This window comes from Mus caroli, chromosome 2, assembly GCF_900094665.2.
Source record: "Mus caroli chromosome 2, CAROLI_EIJ_v1.1, whole genome shotgun sequence".
NCBI lineage: Eukaryota > Metazoa > Chordata > Mammalia > Rodentia > Muridae > Mus > Mus caroli.
The window spans coordinates 136,729,162-136,747,886 of record NC_034571.1 but is presented as its reverse complement, the minus strand read 5'-3'; the positions used below and the strand labels follow the sequence as shown (position 1 = coordinate 136,747,886).

Sequence of the window (18,725 nt, the reverse complement as noted above, 5' to 3'; positions counted from 1 at the left end):
GGGAGAGGGAGAGAGAGAGGGAGAGGGAGAGGGGAGAGGGAGAGAGAGAGCTGCAGGAGCGGTGGAACATCTACAGGATCTGCAGCCTAACCCCCTGAGCATTTCTAATGGCTCCTAGGAAGTTTGCTTAAAGCCTCAATGTGCAGCTGCTGTCACAGGCAGGTTTTCTCCTTCCTTTGATTCCTTCGTTTTATTGAACTTTCCTCTTTGTTTTCACATTTTGTTGAACCTGGAGATTTTTAATAATTGATTATTTCAAGCCTGGGCTGGTTTCCCTCCAGGCTTTTTACTGCTGTTGGCACAGTCTCTGTCTAGCAGCTAGCTCAGTCTTTCTCGTGAACTTTAGTTCACCCCACAGTGTGAAACCTCTGATGCAGCTCACTGGGGAGCACACGTTTGGCCTGCATTCTGCCATCCTAGGAAGATGGTGGTTGTGCGGTTTTGGCAAGGCTCCCTAACCACTCCAGCCACTGAGCCAGCATACTGTTAGGCCATTCATTGCTCTGGTGTTTCTACCATGTTCTAGGCCATCAGTCCTTCTACAGACTGACCCAATTAAATGAGGGATCTTTTACAGCAGCATTTTCTTAGGTCAGTGTTTGAATAATTTTCTGGCTTCAGGAGAGTTCTTATTACCTAATTATTATCCTGGTTCTATGTAAAGTGGCTGACCTATGACATAGCTGTTTTCTGTAGTAAATTTATCAGCATTGTAACTGCCCCCAATTCCTTCTTTGGTATTGAACTGAGGGGCCTTGTGCATGCGAGGCAAACACCCTACCATAGAGCGAAATACCCAGTACCTTAAATTTGCTCCTTATTTTATCCTGTCTCAGAGTTTCACTGCTATGAAGAGACACCATGACCAAAGCAACTCTTTTTTTTTTTAAAAAAATTGATATTTATTTATTTACTTATTTAAGGGCCTCTGCTCATTACAGTCAACTCTGCTCACTCATCCCTGCTCACTCTGGCCCAAAGATTTATTTATTATTATTCATAAGTATACTGTGGCTGTCTTCAGACACACCAGAAGAGGACATCAGATCTCATTACAAATGGTTGTGAGCCACCATGTGGTTGCTGGGATTTGAACTCAGGACCTTTGGAAGAGCAGTCAGTGTTCTTACCCGCTGAGCCATCTTGCCTGCCCCAAAGCAACTCTTATAAAGGAAAACAGAGTCAGGTTTACTCCATTATCATCATGGTAGGGAGCATGGCAGTGTGAAGGCAGACATGGTGCTAGAGAAGGAGCTGAGAACTCTATGTGGATCCACAGGCAGCAGAAGGAGACTGTGTGCCACACTGGGACAAGCTTGAGGATATAGGACCTCAAAGCCCACCCCCCCCCTCCACACAGTGGCACGCTTCCTCCAACAAGACCACACCCCTAATAGTGCCACTCCATATGGACCAAACATTCAAACACATGAGTCTATGGGGCCAGATCTATTCAAACAACCACACATCCTCTCCGCTGTTCTGAGCCTGGACTTTTCCACACTCTGTTACAGTGAAGTCAGTTGCTTTGGGAAAAGCTTCCAGACTCTGATTTCTGGCCTCCTTTCCCCCTTGGGCAGAAATCTGTTTTGGCATAGACAATGGTACTTTTCTCTCAGAGTAACCCGAGGAATATAGCAATCACATAGAGTGTTCTATTTCTACCTCTCTCAAAAGGGGCCTTTGATAAATGAGTCAAGCACAGGTGATCTGGGTACCCAGTATCAACAATACATGACACCAATGTAGACTCTCCAACCTTTTGACCATGCTTGCCAAGAACTTAGGCTGTGGAGTAAGCAGTTGTGGCAGGAGGAGAAATATGGAAGTCCTATCTATTCCAAGGAGATACTGAAGTGGAACTTAGAACTAAGATGGACAGGACTGTGTTCCTGACTCTACTTACCTGGAGTGGAGTTTCCATCATATTAGGCAAGAGGGAGGGAGAGAGAGTGGATCAGGATTCAGACACCACCCACTGACTTTTCTGAGTTTCAGTACATTCTTTTCATTAATGTACTGATGTCTCTAAAAACACTCCCAGAGAATTTAAATCCTTATCTTTACATTTATTTATTTTATATGTATGAGTGGTTTTGCCTGCATATATGTGTTTGCATTATGTGTATGCTTGGTGTCTGCCCATGGAGGTCAAAGAGAGCATCAGATGCCCTGGAACTAAAGTTAGAGATGATTGTGAGCCACCATGTGAGTGCTAGGAACCAAAGCTGAGTCCCCTGCAGGAGCATGTTCCCCAGTCACTGAACAATCCCTCCAGTTTCTCACTGCTTTTCTAAACTGGGTTCTCTGGGGAAAGGGATTACCAAGCTCCTCCAGCGCCGTGACAGAAGTATCTCAGCTCTGCTCTTGCTAGGAGTTAGAACTCAGCCACAGTTGGATCGACTCTTACAGACTTGAGTGTGGCATTAGTCCTAAGGGAGATTGTCTACAGCTGTTTCCAGAATGATTCCTAATATCCCTCCTGTCCTCAAAAGGAAAAGACTGTTTCCTCTCTCTGGGAATGTAGCTGCCCTGGTCACTTGCTGGCCAATGGAACATGATAGGTCAGATACCCTTAAGCCTTAAGAAAGATGAAGGTCAGTGTGCTCTCTAGAAAGTTACCACCACGTAAAGAAAATCATCATGTGTTCCTGAATGAGAGAGACTCTACTTAAGGAGAAAGGAGGCACCATGTTCCAACAAGGACTAAGCCACTTGAGTGAACCCAGATAGCAGGAGGAAAGAAGAGCTAACTCGTCCTGTCAGTGGCTGACTGGTTCTGCCATCTTAGCTGAGATCCCACCTCAATCCATCTCACCATGTTGAGGACCTCCAACCTGGGCAGAAAGGTGGGAGCCACTATGTCTTCCTCCAACATATGAGAACCAAACAATCAGGGCTCACGAAACTGCTCTGTTTTCTAATTCAAATGCATCAAAGTCCCTGTGTAGACTAGAAAGGGCACAGGAAACTTTCTGGTGAAGTGGGCCCATTCCGTATGTTGATTGAGATAAATACAACCATCAAACCCATACAGTTAAGAAGTGTGATTTACTTGAAAGACAGGACAATGTAAGATGAAAGGGCTTGACATGCAGCAATCCATGAATCCATGAAATTTTGAAACCTGTGATGATCATGTATAATAGCTGGGGTGCTTGTGGAACTTACTTTAGTGTGCACTTGGGGTTCTATATGGAAAGCCAACAAGGTCGGCCCAGGAAAATAACCTGAGAACATATGTTCCACACTTGCTTCTGTCTTTCTTAAGTATGGAAGGCTTATCCATGCTTGGGTGTCTCTCCTTTTAGGCTACTGGAGAAAGCAGTTGGATCACATCTCTGCTCACCTCAGGTCCTATGCTCAGAACAACCCTGAATTCCGGGCCTTGATTGCAGAGCCCAGGATGGGGAAGGTGGGTAAGATGAGGCTTCTGCTCAGAGCATCCCTGGGACCAGGCCTTCCTAAGACTTCACTCATCAAGTGCGCCTTCTCTTCCTTCCCTGCTTTCCACCCTCACTGTCTCCTGTGAGGAATACTGACCCGAACATGAGAAAGTAGTGGTTTTTAATGGCACAAAATTTAAGTTTTGTTTTGTTTTTTTGCATCGCTTGGTTTTACTCTGTAGATATTCATAGCAAGTCTTTCTTGATTACCAGTGTAACTGCAGCCCAGAGAAGTTTGGCAAGCTGCTCCAAACTGCACTGCTGCATCTTAGACTTTTGGACCGTAATGAGCATCATATTCCAAGCCACACCTTTTCTTTGGCACAAAATCAATACTAAAAGACAGATCAGTGGAAGAACATTTTCTGTTTGTCACAGACTAGAAGAGACCCTTCCAAATCAGACCATCAGCTTCTCTGTCACAAAACATCCAACACTGAGTCTGTCTTGTTTTCAAGGACTGCTCAGCTTCCATGAATGAACTCTTTTGATAGCGTATATATTTTTGGTCCTAATCTGGAGTTGAGAAAACTCTGCCCTCTGGCTACTGGATCAGAGGTATTTTCATCCATTTACATGTTAACTGTGGCTGCTTTGAGCTACAACCGCAAGGCTAAGCTCTTGCATTAGAGAACTTCTGCCTCACAAGACCTAAAGAAAAACTTTACCATCTTATCTTCAAAAACATTAGTTGCCCTGTTTAAATTTGTTCCACAGCGGGCAGAGAAGGCTGCTTGCTTGTGAGCTCCTTTTACTGCATGCAGAGCTGCCCCCCACCCACTCACCAGGATCCCTTTACAAAAGTGATGTCTTGGCCATGCGGTTGACTGAAGGAAGTCTATTGTGGAAAATATAAACTTTCCTTATTCAGTCTGAGAATCTGTGTCCTTGATTGAAGTATCTCACTCATTTATAATTAGGATTACAGATCAGTTGGTTTGGGGTGTGCTATTTTGTTTTTTGTTTTCTATTTATCTCATTTAGTTTATTCCCTTTGCTTCTCTATTTGACCTTCTTCTGTAGTAAATATTTTATTAAATATAGAGTCTGATATCTCAGAAATTTTAGATACTGAGTCCCACACCACAATTGAGAATGTCCTTACATTTCTTTTTAAAGCTTATCTCTGCCACTGTCCATGAAGATGGCTATGAAGTTAGCATCAGACTGAACTATATTCAAGTCTCAAACAAGGTATGTAGTCCTTTACAAGTTATTTGTGATCTGATTGTACTGGTGAATCCCAGCTTACAGTTTACATGAATGCTTTTGTGTAGTGACTAGAAAGGAAAGTTTCAAACAGTAGGAAACCTGGTGTCTGAGAGCTTTATTGCTGTGAAGAGACACCATGACCACAGCAACTGTTATAAAGGAGAATATTTCACTGGGGCTGGTGTACAGTTCAGAGATTTAGACCATTATCATCATGATGGGAAGCATGGTGACATGCATGCAGACATAATACTGGAGAAGGAGCTCCGAGGTCTACATCAGGATCCATAGGCAGCAGGAAGTGACTGTCACACTGGGTGTGACTCGAACATCTGAGACCTCAAAGCCCAAACCCAGTGACCACTTCCTCCATCAAGACAGTATCTACTCCAAAAAGACCACACCTCCTAATTGTGCCCCTCCCTGTTGTTGTATGTGGGTCATTTTCTTTCAAACCACCACACATGACTTTCACAAGAAATTCCATAGGATTAAATAAATACCTGTGCCATCAAAGAGACTGGTTGTCTGGCACAGAAGGATTTGGTAGGAACTAGAGTGCCACCCACCCTTGCTCTAGTATTCCTCTGGGCCATTTAGAACTCACTGAAGTGATTATGTCTGGGATACATCAAACTTGGAAAAAGACTAGCAAAAATGTTTACTGGTGTTCATATCAAGGTAAAGGCTGGAGTGGGTTCAGAGCCATCTGGGACAACTTTGTGAGACACTGTCTCAAAACAAAAAAAAAAAAATAGACAGTAGCCGGGCATGGTGGCACATGCCTTTAATCCCAGCACTCGGGAGGCAGAGGCAGGCAGATTTCTGAGTTCGAGGCCAGCCTGGTCTACAAAGTGAGTTCCAGGACAGCCAGGGCTATACAGAGAAACCCTGTCTCGAAAACCAAACCAAACCAAACCAAACCAAACAAACAAACAAAAAATAGACAGTACCCTGGAGATATAACTTAATGGCAGACTGGTTGCGTACTGTGCACAAGGTTCCAGGCCTCAGGCCCATGAATAGGCAAGCAAAGTGTGCCTCCTGAGGAGCAGGCTAGCACTGATTGTTCTCTCTGTTGAGAGAACATCATCATTAGTAATGCTTGAAATGTTTTCATTGGCCAGAGCCTGTACTTCAACAAGTCGGTGAACCTCAGTGACCACTTTCTGAGCAGTGTCACCGAAGGTGGGAATGGACTATATGACAGCAGGTCCAGCTTGGGTGAGTAATACCCTTCTGTGAGCTTTCAGAAATTAGTGAAAGACAACTAGGCAAAGCTCACCATGTTTCAGGCAGCGTATTTCTCTGGCTTTCCTGGAGTTGGGGTGTGGCTTTTAAAGTCCTTCATGGGACTTGGGGAGTTCATTTGCTTTAGCCGGAGAGGGTGTGCACGTGCTTTTTAACCTAAAACTTAAAATTCCTTCTTTTCCCTCCCTCCCTCCCTCATTTTCCAGTTCCTGGGTGGGGGTCCTTCCTGCCAGGTTTAATAAAAAATGTCTAGGAAATCCATTTTATCCTTGTGACTTTTGAGGGGCTTCCTTGCATGTGTGAAATAAGGCAGGGTCATTTGGTCTCCAAATCTTTGTCATTTCAGTGAGTGCCTATAGCCAGAGCATCTCAGACACCCCCGAAAGTATCAAGAAGATGAAGAATCTCAAGGCCAAAAGCTTCCTTGTAAACCCAGAGCCGCTCACAGTAGGTGACCTTCTCAGTCTCTGTAGCTCCTTTGCAGCCTGTCGCTTTGATGTTTATTTGGACAGACATTTTGTAATGGAATGCTTTCTCATTTTCTCCTCCTCTTAAGTAACTGTATCATTTATTTTGTGGAGGCATAATCCTTTAAAATTTCTCAGAATGATAAACTAGAACTATTTTAAGCTAGTCCCATCAATGTCCTGGATCATCTGTTTTTTCTGGGGTAAGTTCTGAGTGCTCATTTATCTCTGTTTTGTATTTAGTTTGGCTAAATACATGACGACCCTTCATTGTCTAATCACTGACTAATGAAGGGCTAGTTGGATCAGATCTGGGCCTGACCTTGGCTGCCCAGTGTAAATGCTGAGCATGATAGGTGTATGAGTTGAAGTCCCTGTGTAGGTGGGTAGTCATAGATGGTTTTATTTGTTCCTGTTCTAGTACTATGAGCAAGGCAATTTATAAAAGAAAGAGTTTAATTGGGGGCTTGCTTAAAGTATCAGAGGGTTAATCCATTATTATCCTGACAGGAAGCATGATGGCATGCAGACAGACACTGGACCATTAGCTGAGAACTACATCCTAATCCATGGGCAGAGAGGGAGAACTGGACCTGGCATGGGCTTTTAAAACCTAAAAGCCCACTCCCAATGACACACTCACTTCAACAAGGCCACACCTCCTAGCCCTTCCCAAACAGTTCCACTGGCTGGGACCACATCTCTTTAACGTGTGTGACCCGGACCTGCCACTGTGCACCTTGACTTCTTATCTGCACTCCCCAGCTCCAGCTACGGAGTGATTACTCTGAGGACACTCAGATGTGGCCCCAGAGCTCAGGAAGCTGATGTTCTAATACAGTTTTCTATAAGGTGCGGAATTCATTGTGACTGGGTACCATACCTAAGACCCATGCTGGGGTTCCTCTGATTTGGATACAGTACCTTGTTCTAAGAAAGTTACCAGCAAAGTGGTATGGCAAATGAGGGGTAATGTAGCCTGAACCCCGTATCTTCTGAAACACTTAGCAACCCAGGAAGGCAGGGGGATTAGGTTTTGTCAACACTTTTACAAAGAGCAGGATACAGTGACAGAAGCATACTAAAGCAATGGGCTTTTGGGGGCCACTTCCTTCAGGCTTTCAGTATTTGAAATCCTTTATATATATATATATATATATATATATATATATATATATATATATAAAATGATGTTAAAGACATAAAACAGTAAATTTCATAGCATTTGAAAACATAAACGAAATTCTTCCTATGTCTATGGACAAATGAAAGTATTTTTCCTAAGAGATAGGCTCTGTTGGTTCCACTTCTGAGGGTGCTTGTGATCTGTCATAGTGGCCTGGCCTTAGCACTTTAGTAAGCCTGCAGAGTAGATTCTAGGTTTCACCCTAGCTGCTCTTCCTAGAAATATTCATTACAAAGCTAGCAAAGTTCCTGAGGTTTTGTGAGGTCTCTCATGAGCCTCCTTGCCCTTGATTGTATAGAACAGTGTCAACACAGTGTCCTTACCCAAGCCAGGCTTGGGAGCTGAGCACAGGTTACACATGTTACAGTTACACAGAGATGTTAGTACTGCTGCATGTGGAAGACTGTGGGCACCCAACACACACATACACACACACACACACACTCACTCTCACTCATACTCACTCACACACTCACACTCACACTCCCTCTCTCAGCACTCATCCATCCATGTGGTTCAGTAGAGAATGTGGCTGCTAAGCTGGGGAAGCGGGTGGCACTGGGGGATTATGCCTTGGATGTTGGGGCTGGGACTCTACAACACAGATGCACAAAGAAGATGAAGATGACCTCATTCTGTCATCCTGCAGCCTGAAAACAAACTCCTGCTGGAGGAAGTTGGCTCCTCAGGGAAAGGAAGACTGCCTGTGCTGGAACAGCTGCTGGATGAAGTGAGTGCCATGAGAACGGGCCTCTCTGCAGAGATCAGCCTGGTTTGTGCCTGCTGCCTGTTAACTAAACTCTGTATGCAAATGGGGTAAATGACTAGCGAAGAGCTTCCCACTCATCGTTACTCTGCCAGTGTTTATAGCAACGAATCATGTAGGCAAGCACATGTGAATCCAAGTACTGTCCATGAGGCTAGACAGAATCCCTGCTCTGTGGCCATTTACCTTCAGCCTGCTTTCCTGCCATGAAAAGGTGGCTCCTCCTGCTGTGGGGAGGAGTCTTAAACATCTGGGGGCCTCGTTCATCGTTCATCGTAGCTGTGTTCATGAGATCCCTCATTCTCCCTTCCTGTGACTTATACTCAGTGCCATCATCCCATTCTAGGACATGTGTTGTTCATGGTGGGATGGCAGTTGGGCAATGTTGAATTCAGGGTTTTATGGCAAGTTTGTCCTTTTCCATGACCCACAGGGAGCAGACCCTAACTGCTGTGATAGTCAAGGTCGACCTGCTGTTATTGTGGCTGTTGTGAATAAACACTATGAAGCCATTCCAGTCCTCGCTCAGAGAGGAGCAGACATCGACCAGCAGTGGGGACCGTAAGTGAACCATTGAAAGGACACTAGAGCACCCTGTTGTGACTAGATATGGCTCACAGGGTTCTGTTGCAGTAGAATCAGTCCAGACAAGTGCCCTGTTCAACAGGAACCACTTAGAACTGCTTTAATCTATTTCAGCCTTAGTGAGAGGCTGAGTAGGGAGTTCTCCAAAGCTAGTGTTTTAATTACTTTGTTATCCCTGTGGTTAAAAAGCCCTGATAGAAACAAGTTACGGGAGAAAGGGTGTAATTGGGCTTACAGTTCTGGGAGGATGTAGTCCAAGCTGGTAGCAGGCAGGGAAGGTATGATGGCAGGAGCAGGGGGCTCTCTGGTCATGTTGGATCCATACTCAATTGGGTTGCCTAACTTATTAGGCTTTATTAATGGCAATGCATTTGCTAACCTATTTTTACCTTTTGGGGTATTTTTATGTAGAAATGGCCAACCTAAAATCTGCGAATGTCGGCTAATCTGGCCTTGAATTTGCTGCTTCCTGGGTGCTGGGCTTGTAGGTGTGTGCCACCACATCCAACATGAACTTGTCTGAATCTAGCAAATCTTTAACTCTTGGGATAATGGACAAAGTTTTTGTCATGATCCAAACTGTTAAGAACTTTACCAAGTAAAGGGAGACTTCGTGAAAATACATCCATGAATTTAATGCAGAAAGAAGGCCTTGCATATCTGCCTGCACGTCACCATACCATGGTGAGGAGCTGGCATGTGGATTTACCACACCGTCTCTTGGCTCCTTAGATTTCCCCACCTGAGGATGAAGAAGTCCTATGTTAAGTCATTCACTGTCCAACCTCGGAACCACCTTGACTCACAACCCAGTCCCTATCTGTGATTCTTTGCTTCCAAATTTGGAGGATCCCCTGGAGTGTATATCATTTATGACATATGACAAGCTGTCACAGTAGAAATGTCAAAGGATGCTGCGGGTATCCAGCCCTCTTGCTTCCTGGATTCTTAAACAGACAAGTTCAAGGCCTGGTTTGGTGAGGCATTGTTGGGAATTCCTGGCTACCATGGAGACGGGAAAAAAAAGCTTCCTTAGCTCTGCTTCTCTTATCTGTTTCAGTTTCTCTTGCATCTTTATTCAAAACATATGCTTTATGACTGCTATTCATTTTGGTTTTCTTCTTCTTTCAAGTTAACTATATGCACTTATAAAATCTGTCACTATGTCTGTTGATTCACACCTGCAGTCTCAGCACCTAGGAGGCCGAAACAGGAGGACCATGAATTTGAGGCTAGACAGGTCTATAATAACAAGAGCCTGTCTCAAAACACAGGAACTATATGTTTTTCTCTGAGAGCATTTTTATATTTCCCATAAGATGCATAGATGAGAAGATAATGCTCACTTTCAGTTTTATTTTATAGCAGAATATTTGATATATATTATAAAGCTTTGTTGACTTTCTAAAGTTTCCTGAAGGTTTCAATTCACCATGCTAGCACCCCCTTCGTGTTCCACACCTTTGCCTCATTATCTTGATCATGAAATGATGCTATTTGTTTTGTTTTGTTTTGTTTTGTTTTGTTTTGTTTTGTTTTGTTTGCGAGGCGGGGGGCAGAGGGGGATAATAAGGTCTCACTGTATAGCCCTGGCTGGCCTTGAATTCACAAAGATTCACCTGCCTCTGCATCCTGAGTACTGCGATCCAAGGTGTGTACCTCTGTGCCCAGAGATGCTATTTGCTCTATAATATACTTTATATAGTCCAAACCAACTTTTCATAGCACTTAAGCATGATGCCTTATACCTGATACACAAGTCATTTTTTGAATGATTCTTCAGTGAAATGAGTTCTAGATTCACAAACAGTCCAACTAAGTCTAAGACTAAGCTTTACATAGCACAAGTTGCCATTTTAATGTGCTCTTCCTTAGTGTTTTATGTACTTCATCAGCACTCCACAGTGACACAGATGCAGGTGTGAGTTCATCTGACTAGTGAGACAGTACCACTGCCGCTCTGCTAAGCCCCAGGACTGAGACTGTGCCTGCCCATTTGACTACAAAGTGTAATAGTTCCACTCCCGCTGCATTATCAAGGTTGCCCTGAGCAGGGTTTAACTTACATGGCTGGAAGACCTTTTTTTTTTTTTTTTTTTTTTTTTCTGAGACAGGGTTTCTCTGTGTAGCCCTGGCTGTCCTGGAACTCACTCTGTAGACCAGTGTGGCCTCGAACTCAGAAATCCGCCTGCCTCTGCCTCCCAAGTGCTGGCATTAAAGGCGAGTGCCACCACTGCCTGGCAGGTGGAAGACTTTTAGGGAAGAAAGCCAGACTGGATGCCACTCTCAAATCAAACACAGATTTCTTCTTCATTTTTAATAGTTGCCAGTAAAGGACAGTAGACTTGCCCCCAAGAAGTAAAATGCTATTAAATAGAGCTCAAATACATTCATCTAAAAGGTTTAGACCTGAGCCGGGCATAGTCGAACATGCCTTTGATTCCAGCACTTGGGAGGCAGAAGCAGGTGGATCTCTGTGAGTTCAAGGCCAGCCTGGTCTACAGAGTGAGTTCCAGGACAGCCAGAATACATAGTGAATCCTATCTAGAAAAAAAAACAAAAAAGAGTTTAGACCTTTCAGCAGGCCTTTACCCTGCAGCTGGACTCAGTAGACCCAGGGAAGCATGACCTATTCCCTCCATCCTTCCAGTCTCAAGCATCAGCCGGAGACCTGGCTTTTCTGTAGCAGAGAGGCTTGGCAAGTTGTTCCTTAGGAAACCAGAATTAGGGCCAGTAAGATGATTCAGCAGGTACCTGTCACCAAACCTGAGGACCCATGCTGTTTTGTTTTGTTTTGTTTTGTTTTGTTTTGTTTTGTTTTGTTTTGTTTTGAGGACCCATGCTTAATCCCTTCCCATTGTACTGATAACACTAAAGATTTACCCAGAAATTTTTTTCCCACGAATAGGTTCAGAAATACAGCTCTTCACGAAGCAACTCTACTTGGCCTGGAAGGAAGGGAGAGCATCGCCACTTTACTGGGGTATGTTCAAAAAAACTGAGGGTGCCAGTGACATCTCGATTGACATTCAGCGGCATCAGAACTGCCCTACCTTCTGAATTGTTAGCCCTGTCAATGAAGGCCACTATCACACAGTGAATGTTACTGTCATTGAACATGGTTATAGGACTTTGATACAGTTGGAACAAATGACTAGGGCAGGCAATTGAATATTTGAAATCACACAGCCCCTTGAAAGGTCTCAAGGTTGTGTAAAAAGTATGGTTCCTATGTTCATATGTATATATTAATTAATGCTGGAAATTAATACACTGGAGTCATTCCTTAACCAGCTTTTCCTCCATATAACCACATAGAGATCTTTTAATATTTCAGAACCTTAGCCGGGTGTGGTGGCACACGCCTTTAATGCCAGCACTTGGGAGGCAGAGGCAGGCGGATTTCTGAGTTCGAGGCCAGCCTGGTCGACAGAGTGAGTTCCAGGACAGCCAGGACTGCACAGAGAAACCCTGTTTCAAAAAACAAAACAAACAAACAAAAAAAATTTTTTTCAGAACCTTAGTTAGGCCTTAGCTGGGCAGACTTTCAACCAGTTCATCTAACTTTACCTGACCACCTAACCCCATCCAGCCACGTGGCTAGCTATTCCTTCCAGGCCGATGATCATGTCTGTCTCTTCCCATGTTCCCTGGTGACATGAAAGGGCTTTTTTTTCCCTTCTTCGTCCTAGAGTTCCTTTCTCCCTCCCAGGAAGTCCCACCTTCCACGTTCTGCCCAGCTAATTAGCCAATCAGAGAACGTCTTAGGCAGGTGAGGAAAGACAGAGACACATTTTTACATAGTATACCCCAACAAGGTAGAGTCACTCTGAGAGTTGAAGCCGTAGTGTCTTTTTAGGGACTTTTATGGGGTACATTGGCTTCTAGGCAAGGAAGAGTCAAGTTCTGAGGGTCATACGTCTGAGTGACTGTGTCTCCACTTCCTTCGCAGATGCAATGCAAACGCCCAAAAGAAGAACACAAGAGGCCAGACAGCATATGACATCGCTCTGGAGATGGGAGATGACCTCACCTCTTCTCTCTTTGCCGCTAAGTTCACCCAAGGTCTGGAGGACCAACTTTCTCCACCTGGGAACCGCATCCTAGGTGACAGTTAGATCTGAGGGGTCAGGAGGCTGCAGAGACTGCCCAGCTACAGCTGGGCTTAGTTTGGAATGTGTATTTAAGTGTAAGAATTACGGTTGAAAAGAACTCATAAGACTGTGTGTGTGTGTGTGTGTGTGTGTGTGTGTGTGNGAGAGAGAGAGAGAGAGAGAGAGAGAGAGAAGGGAGAGTGTGTAAGGGAGGGAGAGGAGAGAGAGGAGTGTGCATGTGTGTGTGTGTTTGTGTGTGTGTGTGTGTGTGTGAGAGAGAGAGAGAGAGAGAGATTGAGCCTTGCAGATGCTAAGGCAAGCGTTGTACCACTGGGCTATATTCCCAGCTTTCTTTATTTTGAAATAAGATCTCATAAAGTTGCTCAAGCTGGCCTTGAACTCACCCTATAGCATAGACAGGCCTTGAACAACATGGGATCTTCCTGCCGCAGCCTCCTAAGTAGCTGAGATTACAGGTTGTGACAAACAAACACAGCTTTTTTTTTTTTTAAGGTGGTATAACTACCCAATACCACATATACCTTAGAGTATGATAAAATGAACGTTTTGTGTTTTATTTTCTGTTTTGTTGTTTTGTTTCCCCCCCCCCCGCCCTTTTTTTTTCTGAGACTATATAGACGTGGCTGGCCTAGAATTTGCTATGTAGACCAGGCTGGCCTTAAACTCACAGAGATCTGTCTCTGCCTCCCAAATGCTGGCATCAAGGCATGTGCCACCATGTCCAGATTTTTAAAAATATTTTACTGATAATTTTGAAATTTGGTTTTTGATTTTTGTTCTTCTTTATTGTTGTTTTGAGACAGGGTCTCATGTGTCTTGTCCTTAAACTTGTTATGTGGCCGAGGATGACCTTGAACTTGTGATCCTGCCGCCTCCACCTTCTAAGTTCTGGGATTACAGACTTGTACCACATTCGATTTTATGTGGTACAGGGGATTGAACCCAAGGCTTCATGCATGCTAACCAAATACTCTACCAACTGAATTACATTCCCAGCCTGGTTATTAATTTATCTTTCCATAGATAATAACACTTGTGGTTTAAAGCCAAAAAGTATAAAGTACTATATAATAAAGTTCTTCCCATCCAGGTTCTTAAACCACTGTTCATCCTTAGAAGCAGCCATGTGTGTGTAGAGGTGGTACAACATTATATAACCACATATGTATATGTACACAAGGAGGATAACATAAACGTACTAGCACGTAGATATCCTTCCCTATAATATAGCTTAAGTAAATAATTTGTAAGAATTTATAGCAGAACGGCTATGTCCTTTCCTTAGCAGAGAGCCGACAGTGTATCTGAAAAGTCTCTTCCCAGGATTCAGAACGGGATGAGCCTGTCTTGTGCTCCCTCAAACTGGACTCAGCCCATCTCTGGGCTCTTCCCCCTCTACCCAGCAGTATTCCCTGCCTGGTGGTGACCCCTCGCCCACAGCAGACAGATGACTGGAAACAATTCTACTTGGATAAGAGCGTTACAGACTGGCTCTTTCTTTCCTACAAAGGATCACAGAAATATGTTCCTAGGAATGGGTTTAATATGGATGTAACTTAGAATCTGCTAAATCTGCTGAAAGCAAGACCACACTTGCTCAGCATGACATTCTGTTTCTTAGTGGCGGTTCCTCTTCCCCCAACTCATGCCCTCACCCTTGCTGTGATGTTCAGGACATCCATCAGGAAAGAGAGCCACTGTCTATAAGAGGTGGGAGGTCTCTTCCTACAGATATGCGGACATCTGGTTAGTGCTATTAGATGCTTCTGTATCTGGTGTTTTGTTTTCTGCCATCTAGCAAAAAGTCTAGCTCTCAGGCCCCTCCTTTGGAGAACATTCCACATTGTATGAGAAACTCATCGTTTCTGGGCCTCCAGCAGCCCTCTCTCTCCCTTTTACTTACAGAATAGTACATGTGAGTCCACTTGGAGAGAGGGGTAACTGCCACCTTGCCTGCCTCTCTGTGTAATGGGTGACACAGTTGGTCACAATCAGTGGCCCAGTAGTAGTTATGATCCCACAGTCCTCAGAGCTACTTTTTCCAGAAGTCGCTCTACAAACCCTTGACCAATGTGAACCCCAAATACTCTGTCTGGTTATATGTTCTGTGTATTTCCCTTGAAAACCATGGAACTATTCCCACACAGATATACATACTGGCACACTTATAGAGTTGGCATAAAACAATCTTAGATACAGCACTGGGGAAGCATAGACAGAAAGTGTCGAGAGAAGACGGAGAAATCAGACCAGCTAAAGATATTGGAATATTATGGTAATGACATCAGTATGGTTCTTAGTACATACAAAAGAGGGTATGTAAGCCAAAAATGATAAGTGCAGTTGAATAGAGAGAGGCTCTGTGACCATGCTGGAGGAATTGATGGGATGGAGTGGTCATCTGATGGATGGACTTGCATGGCTCAAGGGAGGAGCAGCTGGTTAGCAGAACACTTCTCCAGACTGTAATGTCTAGGACATTAGTGGAATCAGAGGACTATTGAGTTCTTAACTGATTGGTGGTGACAGCCCAACTAAAGGGACATTCTTTAGAGCCTACCTATGTTCTACCTATGCTGTTGATGTTAGGTAAATTCATAATAAAGTCCACTAGCTTATGCTGAAGACAGTTGGACCTCATTCCCCTCATAACATACCTGAAGGCCTCAGTAAACTTCACAGGCTGATCCCTTTGTAATCTCCCAGAGTCCTCCATCTTTAGCAAAGTTGAATTTTTAAGGTTGAGACAAAAATTGTATTCATCTGTTACCATTTTGGCCCGGTCTGGATCTTTCTATCTTCATGTCTCAATATCTATTGTAGGAACCCAGGAGGAGCTGTAGGGTTTTTTTGGTTGGTGTTTTTGGCCGGATGCAGTCTATAGGTTTGAATTAAGTTCAGGTTACCCAAAGTGTTGAGCCAAAATATTATCTACAAAAATGGACCATCAAGTCTGAGAGTCTGAAAGCTGCCAAGACAATTCAGTTTTGAACACAGGCCTTCCACGTATTCTAGATTCATTGAATGCACATCTTTTTAAAGTGTAGGCAGCACTTAGGCCAGCTCATGTACCATGTACCATTAGGGCCCTGTGAGGAATGAGGCTGCACCTTCCTGCCTACCAGAGACATCCACGTGGCAGACAGCAAGGAGCTGGTGATCCCTTACATAGTCTCAAGGTTAACATGTTGAAACGGGATTTTTGGTTGTGTCTAATACTGTGAAATAACAATGTAAGTGGTCTGTTTCCCTTCGGTAAGCTTCTTCAGTGATGTGACCATGTGGGTTGTTTCTGTGTTACGTTCCTGACAGCCAAAGTCCTGAAGGTGCCTTTTCACGTTCAAGTGGTTTGATCACTGAGTTGAGTTATGAGAAGTAGGCGAGAATAGAGGAGTCCCAAGAGTAAACCTTTAAGAAATGTGGGCTGGTGAGATGTCTTTTAGTGGTTGAAGGTGTGTCTTTGTAGAGGCTTGTGGGATCTCCTCATTCTCTTTTGCTTCCTGGTGATGAAGTGAATGGTTTTGTTCTGGTATGATGTAGTGCCTTGCCACAGGCTCAAAGGCATGGAACCAAATGATCACGGACGGGAAACTTCTAAGCTGTGAGCCAACACAAACCTTTCTGTTGATTATGTCCAGTATTGTGTTATAGTGATGAAACGCTGACCAGTACTGTGTTATGCCTGCATGCTTACACATCCAACCTCCATGCCTGAGGCTGTAAGTCTTACGTTTAAGTATAGCTCTTGGCCCAAAGTGGGTTCTTAGGAAATACTTGTGAAAATTTACTTCATGGCTTTCTGATTGGTCAATATGCCAATAGCTTGGCAAAGTAGATATCTAAGATACTAAGTTTGGAAAACATTTATTTTCTGATATAAGGCTGTACTCAAAAGGATCAGGCATATGCTAGCAAATTTCTAAAATGAATCAGTATCTTGGTTGTATCAGCTTATGCGCTGTGAGAAGAGTAATGCTGGTGCAGGTTTTGCCTCCTAGCCATGTGTAGAGTTGAGATGGGCATTGAGATCTCAGCAGAGTGCTTAATCCTGTGTTTATCCTGTGCAGACAAGTGATTGTCTCATAAAACATTTCATCCGTATAGCACTGTAGGAATCTAAAACAGCAGAAAATTTAAAGTAAAAACTGCTGAACTACACATTCTTAGAGTATCCGTTCTCTCAAGGTTTCTGTGCATGTCAGATCTCAGCAGAGTGATTAACTGTTTATCTTGTGCAGACAAGTGATTGTTTCGTAAAACATTTCATGTGTGTTATAAGAATCTAAAACAGCAGAAAATTTAAATAAAGTAAAAAAAAAAACTGCTGAACTATACATTCTTAGAGTGTCCATTTTCTCAAGGTTTCTGTGCATGGACTATTTCAAATAACTAGTTAGTTTGTTAAATAGTATCTACTTCTGGGGCTGGAGAGATGGCTCAGCGGTCAAGAGCAGCTGACTGCTCTTCCAGAGATCCTGAGTTCAGCTCCCGGCAACTACATGGTGGCTCACAACCATCTGTAATGGGATCTGATGCCCTCTTCTGGTGTCTGAAGACAGCAACAGTGTACTCATATACATAAAAAATAAATAAATAAGGCCGGAGCGAGCTATTTCCTTATAAAATTATGGTTTTAAAAAGGTGTGTGTGGGGTGGGGGAGTTCCACACTCCTGTAGTGTTCACAGAGACTATACAAGGGTATCAGGTATCTTTTGATCTATATGTGTTTTAGTTTCTTTTCTGATTGCTGTGATAAAAATATCCCGACAAAGCCAACTTAGCTTATATATGGAAGAGTTTGAGGGAATAGGTCATGTCACATCCATAATCAGGAACAAAAGCCAGTGAATGCCTGCAAGCTAGTGTTTAACTCTATAGTCCAGGATCCCCTGCTTAAGGAATGGTGCCACCCAAAATGGTTTGGTAGTCCCACCTCAAATAAACACAATCTAGTCAATCCCCCACCAATGCATGCCCACAGTCCCACCTGATGGAGACAGTTCCTTATTGAGGAGACTTGCTGGGTGAGTCTGTGTTCTGTCAGGGTAAGAGATAAAACTATCATAGGATTCCAAGAAACGATCTTATCACTGCTTGTTAAAGGATTGCATCACCTGCTTCTTCTATGTACTTCTCTCCTTAAATTCCTTAAAACCAAGGAAATAAGCACTCGAGAGGCAGAGGCAGGCGGATTTCTGAGTTCGAGGCCTTGCCTGGTCTACAGAGTGAGTTCCAGGACAGCCAGGGCTACACAGAGAAACCCTGACTAAAAAAAAAAAAAAAAAAAAAAAGGGAAATAAAAACAATCTACTCTAAGGCTATATAGTGTTTGGAGTGTATAATAGTGTAGCCCTATTCCTGTAGTGTTAAACAAAATAAGATGTGATCCCAGCACATGAGGATTTGCCATGGCCTTGGAGAGAGAGAGTACATGCTAATCAACCTGTGTGTGCCTCTGTGCAGTGGACTGTGAGGCAATAAAGGGACTAAACGCATGAGCAGTGGTTCAATTTGGATTTTTAAAAATATTTATTTAATTTATGTATATGAGTACACACTATAGCTATACAGATAGTTGTGAGCCTTCGTGTGGTTGTTGGGAACTAAATTTAGGACCTCTGCTCACTCCAGTTGGCCCTGCTCACTCAGGCCCAAAGACTTATTTATTATTATAAATAAGTACACCGTAGCTGTCT

At 43.6% G+C, this 18,725-nt stretch overlaps 1 protein-coding gene across 5 annotated transcripts in view; it reads left to right on the top strand.

Annotated features, from left to right (window-relative positions):
- Nucleotides 1-17,362, top strand: part of Dzank1 (double zinc ribbon and ankyrin repeat domains 1) — a 57,839-nt gene extending 40,477 nt beyond the window's left edge. The window contains exons 14-21 of one of the 5 annotated variants that reach the window (XM_021155837.2): nucleotides 3,312-3,415; nucleotides 4,566-4,640; nucleotides 5,786-5,882; nucleotides 6,256-6,356; nucleotides 8,212-8,292; nucleotides 8,762-8,889; nucleotides 11,822-11,896; nucleotides 12,866-17,362. In XM_021155837.2, coding sequence (XP_021011496.1) covers nucleotides 3,312-3,415; nucleotides 4,566-4,640; nucleotides 5,786-5,882; nucleotides 6,256-6,356; nucleotides 8,212-8,292; nucleotides 8,762-8,889; nucleotides 11,822-11,896; nucleotides 12,866-13,031 — 827 coding nt within the window. In that variant the 3' untranslated portion in view covers nucleotides 13,032-17,362. The remainder of the gene's footprint in view (nucleotides 1-3,311; nucleotides 3,416-4,565; nucleotides 4,641-5,785; nucleotides 5,883-6,255; nucleotides 6,357-8,211; nucleotides 8,293-8,761; nucleotides 8,890-11,821; nucleotides 11,897-12,865) is intronic. The other 4 variants (XM_021155838.2, XM_029474516.1, XM_021155839.2 and 1 more) reach the window with 4 other exon arrangements.
- The last annotated feature ends 1,363 nt before the right edge of the window (nucleotides 17,363-18,725 follow it).